Source organism: Schistocerca serialis, chromosome 2, assembly GCF_023864345.2.
Source record: "Schistocerca serialis cubense isolate TAMUIC-IGC-003099 chromosome 2, iqSchSeri2.2, whole genome shotgun sequence".
Lineage (NCBI taxonomy): Eukaryota > Metazoa > Arthropoda > Insecta > Orthoptera > Acrididae > Schistocerca > Schistocerca serialis.
Window position 1 is genome coordinate 683,070,022 of NC_064639.1, and position 12,457 is coordinate 683,082,478.

Genomic DNA, 12,457 nt, shown 5'->3' on the forward strand with positions numbered 1-12,457 from the left:
TAAGTGGAATGACCATATAAAACAAATAGTGGGAAAAGCAGACGCCAGACTCAGATTCGTAAGAAGAATATTAAGGAAATGTAACTCTTCCACAAAGGATTTGGCATATAAGCTTGTTCGACATGCTCTTGAGTACTGTTTGGGATCCCTACCAGATAGGACTGATAGAAGAAATAGACAAAATCCAACGAGGAGCAGCACATTTCATCACGGGATCGTTGAGTCGGCGCTAGTGTGTTACGGAGATGCTCAGCAAACTCCATTGGCAGATGTTACAAGAGAGGTGTTGTGCAGCATGGAGAGATTTCTATTGAAACTTCAAGAGAGCACTTTCCGGGAAGAGTCTGATAATATGTTACTTTCCCCTACATACATCTCGCATAATGACCATGAAGAGAAAATTCGAGAAATTAGAGTCAATATAGAACCTTATCAACACTCAGCGCTATTCACTAGAGGAACAGGGTTGGAGGGTTCAGTTAGCGGTACAAAGAGTACCCTCAACCACACACGATTAGGTGGCTTGTGGGGTATGATGTAGAACTAGCTGTGGATGATGGCAATGCGCAATATTAGATTAAGCATGTGCACCACACTACTTGAGAAGTGCAAGTGAAATGACATTTTTTGTGATGCATTAGCAGTGGCACATAGTGTGCTCTCAACATTCTGTGACGTAAGGAATTATGTTTCAAAGTGTAAAATATCAGCCAACAAGCTGTTTTAGACAGACCTTAGTATCATTTGCTACACAAAAGATTTCAGTTTGTGTCCAAAACTGGAACTGTATACCATTTAATACTATGAAGGGGCATGAGTTTATTCTGGTCTCCTGAATGGATGAGAGAGACTATTCCAGGTTAAATGTTTAAAATGAGGTTTTTATAAATTCTTATCCTAGTAGAACATTCCGTTAGAACTACTGACGGCCTTGGGAGAGCCAGTCCTGACAAAACTCTACCATCTGCTGAGCAAGATGTATGAGACAGGCGAAATGCCCTCAGACTTCAAGAAGAATATAATAATTCCAATCCCAAAGAAAGCAGGTGTTGACAGATGTGAAAATTACCGAACAATCAGTTTAATAAGTCACAGCTGCAAAATACTAATGCGAATGATTTACAGATGAATAGAAAAACTGGTAGAAGCCGACCTTGGGGAAGATCAGTTTGGATTCCGTAGAAATGTTGGAACACATGAGGCAATACTGACCTTACGACTTATCTTAGAAGAAAGATTAAGGAAAGGCAAACCTATGTTTCTAGCATTTGTAGACTTACAGAAAGCTTTTGACAATGTTGACTGGAATACTCTCTTTCAAATTCTGAAGGTGGCAGGGGTAAAATACAGGGAGCGAAAGGCTATTTACAATTTGTACTGAAACCATATGGCAGTTATAAGAGTCGAGGGGCATGAAAGGGAAGCAGTGATTGGGAAGGGAGTGAGACAGGGTTGTAGCCTCTCACCGATGTTATTCAATCTGTATATTGAGCAAGCAGTAAAGGAAACAAAAGAAAAATTCAGAGTAGGTATTAAAATTGAGGGAGAAGAAATAAAAAACTTTGAGGTTCGCCGATGACATTGTGATTCTGTCAGAGACGGCAAAGGACTTGGAAGAGCAGTTGAACGGAATGGACAGTGTCTTGAAAGGAGGATATAAGATGAACATCAACAACAGCAAAACGAGGATAATGGAATGTAGTCGAATTAATTCGGGTGATGCTGAGGGAATTAGATTAGGAAATGAGACACTTAAAGTAGTAAAGGAGTTTTGCTATTTGGGGAGCAAAATAACTGACGATGGTCGAAGTAGAGAGGATATAAAATGTAGACTGGCAATGGCAAGGAAAGTGTTTCTGAAGAAGAGAAAGTTGTTAACATCGAGTATAGATTTAAATATCAGGAAGTCGTTTCTGAAAGTATTTGTATGGAGTGTAGCCATTTATGGAAGTGAAACATGGACGATAAATAGTTTGGACAAGAAGAGAATAGAAGCTTTCGAAATGTGGTGCTACAGAAGAATGTTGAAGATTAGGTGGGTAGATCACGTAACTAATGAGGAGGTATTGGATAGGGTTGGGGAGAAGAGAAGTTTGTGGCACAACTTGACTAGAAGAAGGGATCGGTTGGTAGGACATGTCCTGAGGCATCAAGGGATCACAAATTTAGCATTGGAGGGCAGCGTGGAGGGTAAAAATCGTAGAGGGAGACCAAGAGATGAATACACTGAGCAGATTCAGAAGGATGTAGGTTGCAGTAGGTACTGGGAGATGAAGGAGCTCGCACCGGATAGATTAGCATGGAGAGCTGCATCAAACCAGTCTCAGGACTGAAGACCACAACAACAACAACAACATCCTAGTAGTGCAAATATTTATCAGTTTACATTGACAGGTCTAAATCAGAACCTTAGTTGCTCTGTGGCGTGGTGTACTAAGATCTAACTACCTGTTGAATTAACCATCCATGACTTACCGTTGCATGGATGTGTGGTGGTACTAGAACAGGTGTATATTAACTTTCAGGATCACTCACTCAAAGGACTATATCTCATTCACTCTTCACTCCCATTGCAGACTTCAGGCCATCCACTACATGTGCCCAGCAGAGAAACCAATCTAGTCCATCCAGAACACCAATTTTCAACTACAACACATAGGACAAGAGGTGTTTTTTCCTTGCTGGACACCTGGGCGTATGAGACAACATGGCAACGAATTGGAAGATGTAGCAGCTGGAGAGGCCTGCAGTTTACCTACTAAACTCATTGTAAAGTCTGCCTACTTGCAGTGTACACTCTATTTACACACAGGAGCAAATATTAATTGAAGGAGTGGCTTGAAGTGTAATAACAGTCTGTGGCTGGTGAAATCTGCAACTCTTCTAATTCTATATGTTAGTCAATACCTCTCGACCTTTCTAACGAAAGCCCACATTGAATCGCTCAGTGAACTACTTTGCACAACTTGAAGCATTGCCACTCCCACAGGACTAACCCTTAGAGACATTTCAGGAGTTTATGACTGCCAGCATGATTTTGTCATCATTTCTCCACTGCTTACCTCCAGTACATAGGAATAGTCTGAATTATAGAATTGGCAATCACTCTAACAAATAGAATGGTACAACTGTTGATTCACTTCATGGATACATTGTCAGTTCCTCCACTGTCTTCATATCTTGAAGCTGTTGCATCATCTCAGTTGACTACAATTTTTCCCTATCACTGTTGTCCAAACCAAAACTGCTCAACATTTGCAGAAGGTTTACTCCACTAGGCCGATCAGATTTCAGACATGAAAAACTGGGACACTTGTGTTTATACTTTATACCAAACTTCATTACTATACTTACACTTACCTTTCTTGTTAGTTATCATGGTATTTTGAAATCATTAATAGGCCTATACTGATGCAGCAGCTGAAAAACCCACAGCAAGAATGTGTCTTCATTTTGTGAGTTGGAAAAGAATATGTAGATACATTACACATACATAAATTTTTTTCTTCAGAAATAAAAGAGACATAGTAATCATATGCAAATTATACATTTCATACTAAAATTTAAAGTTTTGTATGATTGCGGACTGGTAGGGCAAGTGTGCGTACATACCAAATAACATTCAATAAGCACAGCTAACACAAGCCACATCGTTCACATTCTTCACAAAATGAACTTCCATATGGCTACCGACCCATTAGGAGATGCTCCTTTATACCTTCTTTGGTTTCAATCTCCCAGGAGATTCACAGCTGTTTTGTGAGTACATGTGCGGAACGCACGGGTCCCCGAGCTATTGCAGCCTATTTTCTTTTCTGGGCTGCTTTACCTTCTCCTTCCCTGTCCTTATTTCTTTCTCTGTGCCTCTTCCTCTCTTTTTCTTGGTGTTCTTATTTAGGTCGGCCTGACTCTCATCCTGACTTCACTTTGTGCTGCTGTCTTGTGTCTTTTACTTTTCCTCCTCCTTTTTGGCCATTCTTTTTTGAAGAGGTTTGACCTCTGTCTCTAAATCTGAAATCTGTTGTGTGAGCCAGGTGGGGAAAAAACTGTCCCTAGTGTGTTTGGCGTGGGTACCTCTCCCCATCCGCCTCCACCTCTGCCTCTCCTTTTTCCCCCTTCCTCCTCACCATAGCCCTTTTGCCTCCTTGCTAGGTCACGAGCTCAGTAGCCAGTCGGTGTTGTCAGTCTGTTATGTACGCATCTGGCTGAGCCCCCTGACACCACAGGGATCACAGTGCTGGTACCAGCACTGTGAATGCCTCGTGCAAGCCTAGGAGTGGTTGCCCATCTTATCGGGGCATTGGAATTCACAGCGATGACCGTCTAGCCAGATGGCCTTTGCTTTGGCTGGGTGGTGCCCAGGGGGGGGGGGGGGGGGGGGGGGGGAGCTCCTGTTTGAATTGGACGATACCACATGAGACGTGTTAAACTCTCTGTCCACTCTTCAGTGGCCTCACCTCTTCGTATGAATAATGTTGTCACAGTTCCTGTTCCTGCTTTTCCGGCCTTTTCCTCCCTTGGCTATCCTTGGAAGGAGGGCGAGGACCACTGGCTTGGAGCAAAACACTTTCTGTGGTTCCTGGTCTGTCACAGGACTGACAGGGAAACTTTTGCCATCACCAAATGCTTTTCTTTGTGGAACACATTGAGGACAAGTTCGGTGAAGTTGAGTCCTTAATCAAGACGAGATCTAGCTCCTTCCTTATAAAGACAGCTTCTGCCTCCCTCCGTGCCTGAGGCCATTTAGGAGACTTCCCAGTTAATATCACACCTCACAAGTCTCAGAGTATGACACAGAGTGTAATTTTCCATAGGGACCATCTCCTCCAGTCCGATGATGAACTAAATGCTAATCTGGAACAATGGGGCATTCATTTCATCTGGAGTGTCCAGAGAGGACCTAAAGACCATTGTGTAGACACTAATGCTTTCATCCTGGCATTTGAGGGGTATACCCTGCCCGAAAAGGTCAAGATAATGGTATACAGATGCAACATCAAACCATACGTTCCACTTCTCGTACATTGCTTCATTTGCCTCAAGTTCAGCCATATGTTCTTGCAATGCTACGCCACTTCCATGTGTGGTGATTGTGGCCACCCTCTTCATATGGGGAGCCCTTGCTCCCCACTGCCTAACTGTGTAAACTGCTCTTGTCTACATTCTCCTCCATCACTGGAGTGTCCAGTGTATACAAAGGGAAAAAAGAATTTAGGAAATAAAGATCTTTGACTGTCTCAGCTACTTTGAGGCTCGGAAGAAGGTTGACAGACTTCATTCTGTGAATCACTCATCCGCTTTTGCGTCAGTTACGTCTTTCCTCTTCCTTACCACCATCCTGCCCTCCTACCATTTCCTCTTCTACACCTCCTGATAGCGCTGAGGCTCCCTCTTGGAGGGCTTGGGACACCTCTCCCCATCTTCTCATGATAGGAAGCCTGCAACTTGGGTCGGACAAGGGACCGTGCTCCGAGGGACCCAAAGCCACTCATTCTCTGTCTGATCCAGACATCACTGCCATCTATTCCCTTACTTACAACGCCTCCTCCCTTCTTCTGAGGGAGAAGAAGAAGCAGCAGCAGTGCAACTCAAAGGACGAGGCTTCCCTGGTATCCCAGGGGGGTTTCACTTCCTGCTCCTCATTCTGAATCAGACCCAGTTTTTATGGATGCCATCCCATCCTCATAAAAGGTGATGACCACTAACCCATTAACATGACTTCTACTCAGCTTCATTATGTCTAACCTCGACTTTCACCATATGATAATCCAGTGGAATTGCAATTGATATTACTGTCACCTAACAGAAATACAACTCATTTCCTCTTATTCTTCATTCTGCCTTGCCCTCCAAGAAACGCACTTCTGTGATGACCACTCTCCAATGTTTTGTGACTATCGGGTGTTCTGTCGGAACCGTGCCGGCCCCAGGATAGTGTCTGTAGGGTTCTGCACTCTGGTTCACACCAGTCATTAGTGACTGGCTTCCCCCTCATACCAACCTGGAATCAATAGCGGTATGAGTGCGAACAATCCCAGCAATCACCATTTGCAATGTCTACCTCCCTCCCGGTAGGCCGCTTCATTATGTTGACCTGCTTACCTGAGGACAGCAACTCCCGCTCCTGCAGCAACTCCCACTCCTGCTTCTCAAGGACATCAGTGCGCACCACTCCCTGTGACAGAGTGCCACTTTGACAAGTAGGAGTCTTCTAATTGATCAACTTAATACAGATTTTGATTTGTGTCTGCTCAGTGATAGTTGCCCTGTCCACTTCGGTGCCTCTCACAGCACCTTTTCTGCTTTCGATCTCACGATCTCCTCCCCTGCTCTTGTGACTTCTCTGCATTGGTCACCTAATGATGATCTTTGTGACAGTGACCACTTTCCGTTCATTCTGTTGCTCCCCTTCCACTGGCAGGCAAACAGATTGCCACATTGGATATTCCCCAGAGCCAAATGACTTTTATGTATGTCCGTTGTGCACTTCACCACCTCTCTGTCGGATTGCACTGTTGTGGTCATGCAAGACCTCTCTGTGACTCATCTTTATGCTGCTGGCAGTGCTCTCCCCCATCCACTGGTGCCTCTCATCATTGACTGGTACCGTGGTGGACCAAAGATGTAGCTGACACTATTCATGACCACTAACGCAACGCTGAAATGATTTAAATGACACACCCTTCACAGACCAACTTACCACTTTTAAGTGTCTCCGTGTTAAGGGCCACTACCTTATTAAGCAGAGTAAAAAAGAATGATGGGAAAGCTATGTTTCCTTCCTGGGTACATCTGGCTCCAAGCTCCGTAGCCTTCTGGATGCTCCATAGCCTTCCGGGCCACTAGCGACGATCAACTGTCCAGGGTCTTATTTTACAGGATGCTCTGTGTACTTATCCATCGGTCCTTGCAGAACACCTTGTGACACACTGCGCGACAGCCTTAGCATCCTGTTCCTGTATTGCTACCCTTTTCTGGCAGGAACGACGATTTGAACAAGCCCCAGTCTGAATCCCCACCAAGCTGAGTCCTATAATGAACACTTCACTGAATGGAAATTATTGCAGGCTCTTACCTCTTTACATGACACGGTCCCAGTCCCAGATTCCATCCACACCCAGGTGATTAAACGCTTCGACGTTACCCAGATGCAACATCTCCTCAGGGCTGTCAACCACATTTGACTCAGAGGTGTCATCCACTTGCAATGGCCAGACAAAATAGTTATCCTTGTCCTTGAGCCCGAGAAGGACCCAGTGTCTCTCGACAGCTACTGCCCGATTAGCCTGACCGACATACTTTGTAAGCTGCTCGAGAGGATGATTAGCTTCGGATTATGTTGGGTACTCGAATCTCTGGGCCTTTTGTCCCCGTATCAGTGTGGCTTCTGAGAAGGACGATCTCCAACTGACCACTTACTCAGATTGGAAACAGCAATCCAACAGCCTTTTATTAACTGCAGGCACCTTATCATGGTTTTCCTTGACCTACATAAGTTATACAACACAGCTCACAGCTTGGTGCCATTACATTTTCCTTCCCCCCCCCCCCCCCCCTCCCCCCTCCCCCCTCCCCCCTGCCCAATACTGCTCTTCCGCGTTCAAGTTAGCACTTCACTCAGCACCTGTCGGATCTAGGAGAATGGTATCTCCCAGAGTTCTCTGTTAAGTATCACACTCTACCTCATCACCATCAATGCGCTTGTAACCTCTGTCGGGCCTCTGATTACCCCGGCATCGTATATCAACAATTTTTTCATCTGTCCCGTGGCTCCCAGATTTCTCTCTCCAAAATGTGGGTTATGTATTTTTTCTGTCACCCCACAGTACACCCTGATCCAGAACTTTATTAAGACATTCACCACACAGATGATACAGTACAGTCCCATTTCCTGGTTCTTATTTTTGGTAAAAAGCTGCTGTGGCTGCCACATACTCACCACATGAAGACTTAATGCTATCTGCCTCTTGTCCCACACATCTGGGGGTGCAGATAGTACTACTCTTCTCAGTTGTTATCACCCTCTGGTTTTGTTCAGAGTAGATTATGGTTGTCAGGTTTATGGCTCGTCATCTCCTTCCACTCTGCGTTTCACACTACTCCTTTCCACAGTCTCCTCGCACAAATGGAGCTGACTCCTGGTTTCTTATGCAGTCGCCATTTGTCGATTCCGTGACCGTCCCCTATACTCGTCCTCTTTGCAAACGAGGGTTGCCTCTTTCTCGATACCTGCCCTCGTGTGGGATTGCCGGTCGGAATGCCTCTGTCTTCCCCGTGTGATCTCCTTCCGCACTCACTGGAATGTGTCTCACGTATTTCCTCCTGCCCCTCTCCCCACTCCCCCCATTCCCCTGGACGATGCCTCGATCTTGCGTTAGGACCGATCTATTCCGGGGTCCTGAGGTCTCTGTCGCCCCTATAATATTCCGGCATATTGTACATTCCGTCCTTGCAGAATTCCAGCGTGCTAAGAACTTCTACACTGATCATTCTAAAACTATAGATAAGGCAGGATATGTTTTTATGTCTCCTACTGGCATGGAACACCGTTTACTGCTGGGATCGTGTAGTGTGTTCACAGCAGAGCTGCAAGCCATTAACAGGGCTCTACATTATTTTACTCAGCCCCCGCCCTCCGTAGTGTTTTAATATGTACTGACTCAATGAGCAGCTTTCAGGCTACAGATCGATGCCACTCTCATCACCATTTGGTTTCTGCAGACGTGCCAACTCTCCCGAGTTAAGCAGGAGACTCCCGATTTTTCCTTCTTCCTCCCGATCTCCCGACCGTGAAGACCGATCTCCCGATTTTCAGAGCAGTTTCAATACTTTCCTTACTATTTGACAATCCTGTGCCTTCGATGTATTGGTGGATGACAAGGTATGGCTGCTACTTGTCTCTGTTAACTTGGAAGATTCGCGTGGTGGCTGTCGGGAGCGACAGTAGGCGTAGCTCGCGCTTTGTATCTACAAGGAAGTAAAGAACTTATCATTGGCAGCGTTCGGAATCAAATGAATATCTTTCAACTAGTGCCAATTTCCTCCACTTCTGGTAGCACTAGCGCAATCTTAGAGTTATCGTGGACAGGGAGTAATCTATAGATCTATAGTCGTTTCGAGTGAAGTGAGTAGCGTTGTTGTGTCTACGAGGCAGTGTTGCCAAGTTGGGGGATTTCCCCCAAAATTTAGGGCGAATTAAGCTACCTAGGGGCAAGTTAGAGAGATAAATGGTTCAGGGGGAAAAATATTTACCATCCGCTCGACAATTTCATTCTTGACTCCCTTTTACTGCCCCACCTCCTCGCTCGCTTGTCCGACAGTGTGATAAATTATTTAGGGGAATTTGGATTGCAATATAGGGGGAAACGGTGCACCAGGGCTGGCATCAGTGCTACAAGACCATTGTCTAGAACGTAGGACCATTGTGTTCTCGGTTCTGCTCTGCGGTTTGTATACTCTGTAGTAGTTGTAGGCTGCATATCTTGGAGATGTTGATTATTTTTAGTGCAGAATGGTGAAGAAATACAATGCAGTGTTCAAGAACATGTATAAGGAAGAGTTACCGTGTTTAAGTGAATCAAGAAAGGGACAAACTTGCGTGTTTTGTAGTGTATGTAGATGCAAATTTTCAGTGGCTCATGGCGGGAAATGTGACATTTTTAAACATGTGCAAACTAAAAAACACAAGGAGAGTGTCCAGTGTGTAGAATGGAACCCAAAACTTAACTTGTTATGTAAACCTCAAAATGTAGATTCTGTGGCGAATGCCGAGGCTTTATTTACCTCATTTATTGCAGAGTGTAACTTGACTATAAACTGTGCCGACCACGCTGGGCCTTTGTTTTGCAAAATGTTTCCCTACTCTGAAATTGCGAATGTGTTGTAATTCACAATGGTACATGACTAAAATTCTCCTGATTTTTCACTTTTGAAAGTTGGCATGTCTGTTTCTGCTATCCATGACTACTTCTCTGCCTTTGGCCATCCCATCTGTTCCATTGTCCTCTGGGTCTCAAGACGTGGGCGTCCCAGGGAATGGACTGGCTGACCATTTGGCCAGAGAGGCTGATCCTTACCCCATTCCCTTTCATGATTTCAGGTGCAGATATGTGAATACACATCAAATCTCTCTTTACCCAAAAGTGGGTTGAAATCTGGTGCACTACTGCTCTTAGTAATAAACTGCACACAATCTGGGAGACTACTGTAGTTTGGTGCTCTTCCTTCTACTCCTCTCGGAAGGAGTCCACTGTCTTATGCTATCTACTCGCCGGTCATAATAGGCTCACCCATTGTTTTCCCTTGTATAAGGAGCGAGACTAATGGTATCCCAAATATTGATGAACTGTCCCTTTCTTTTGGCCCTTCATACCAAGTTTAGTCTTCCAGATTCCTTGTCTTTAATATTAGCAGACGATTCACAGGTGGTTCAACTGGTCCTCAGTTTCCTACATCACAGTAATTTTATTTTCAGTTATAAGGTTTTGCGTTGCTCCTGGAACAGTGGCAGTCTGCCGTGTGTGTGTTTTAACTTCCTTCGCTCTGAATGGATCCGCCCACTTCTAGTGACCCTCTATCTTACGCAAGTAAATTTTGAACTGCGGGATTGATGACCTCGCTGTCTAGTCCCATGACCCCCCCTAAATCAACTAATCAATCAGTCATTCTTTGGTTTCGATTTTAGTCATCTCTGTTGTCTGTTCCTCATTGGAACTACTGATGGTTAACAAGGGGATGATGTAGAATGATTACAGCCAGAGACATTAGGATAGACAGTGTTGACATGTGAGAACCAACCAATTTGGAATGATCGTACCCTTTTATCTGAGTTGTTGGTCATCCGGCAATGACTCGTCATCTTCACATATGTCCTATGCCACAGAAATACTATCAAGAATTTACTGATTTACCAAATACGTTTACACCACAGTCTGTAACTTTCTGAACTACAACAACAACAAGGCCCAAGCCAAAATCATAGGTTTATGAAGTTTCACTATTTATATGTGCAAAATTCAGTCCATTGGGTGGGAGTGGTTCATGACCTCCTTTTGTAAAATTCTCATGTTGTACGCCACAACCTTCTGAATCTCATTCAAAAGTTAAATCTTAACCATTTTATGTGTATTTTTATATTTGGAAAGAGGAAATTGTCCAGATATGACAAATCTGTCGTATGTGGTGGAAGGTGAGCTATTGAGTTTTAGTTCTATTGAGGAACTGGAAATACATTGTTGCTAAATGAGTTGGATCACTGTGCAGAAGATTTTTATTTGTTTATTTTTATTTTTTCCACCCTGGTGATGTGGCACTTTCTAATTCAGAACTCTTTTGTTTTTCCAGTGATCGTTGAAGTCACATCCTACCATTAGTCGTTTTTTACTAAAAGTTTTCTTTATGGTTAATTATGGAGTTACTTTGCAAGGTTCAGTTGAGTTGTTCATTAACTTCCAGTATCATACCATGTGGGGTAAAATGAATGCAACATTCACCTGTTTCTGTTCCATTCTGAATCCAAGATCCACAAAACCACATTTTGGGGAAGTTTAATGTCTCTTGTTTCATCTGAGACGTCACTTTCTGGTCCTCATTAATTGGTCCAGGAACAGCTACAACACTCTAATTGGTCCAAGGTGTTGTTGGCCAATTTCTTCATTCATTATTCTCCTTGGCCTTCTCCTAAGTAAGTCGCACCCACGAGTGGTCAATCTCTCTCTCTCTCTCTCTCTCTCTCTCTCTCTCTCTCTCTCTCTCTCTCGCTCACACGAAAGTGCGCATGCACACACACACACACACACACACACACACACACACACACACACACACACACATACCATTACAAACTTAACAAGTGTATGAATGTTTTATGGGAAGCAAATGTGGAAGAATTGACCCACACGAGAATTGTCATCCTGTATTGTGAAATAAGGCGAGAGACTAGGAGGAAAATGTAATTTTCAAGATATCAGTACTGATGTTGGAAAAGACAATTTGCAGATGTACTAAATTTTTTATGCTTTTTACAGATTTTCCCCAAATTCTGGAGGAACTAGAGAATGTCATTCCAGCATCAGAATTTCTTGCCATAGATGGAGAATTTACTGGGTTGAATAAGGGTGAGGAAGTGACAGCATTTGACACTCCAGCTTTGTATTATGAAAAACTTCGTAAAGGATCTTCTGAGTTTCTTATTGTTCAATTTGGCTTGTGTGCCTTTTTGTATGATGAAAAAAGAAAGAAGTAAGTAGTTTTTTGAATAATTATAAATGTCTGTAAATTTAGTCATTTTGCATATCAACTTTTTAATTAATTGTTTCCAGTGCATTTCGTCACAGTCTTATTTCGATGGTAACAGCACCATGCATAATAATTTTAATTCACATTTATTACCAGATTATTATTTTGAGGCAAGCATACATATAAACTGTGGAATTTGATGAAACTTTGAATCCAGTAC

The 12,457-nt window shown here is 43.7% G+C and overlaps 1 protein-coding gene across 2 annotated transcripts in view; it reads left to right on the plus strand.

Moving 5' to 3' along the window:
• LOC126457806 (poly(A)-specific ribonuclease PARN-like) overlaps positions 1–12,457 on the plus strand; it is a 300,822-nt gene that overhangs the window by 6,434 nt on the left and 281,931 nt on the right. For both annotated transcript variants that reach the window (XM_050094419.1, XM_050094420.1), the window contains exon 2: positions 12,027–12,240. In XM_050094419.1, the coding sequence (XP_049950376.1) occupies positions 12,027–12,240 (214 nt within the window). The remainder of the gene's footprint in view (positions 1–12,026; positions 12,241–12,457) is intronic.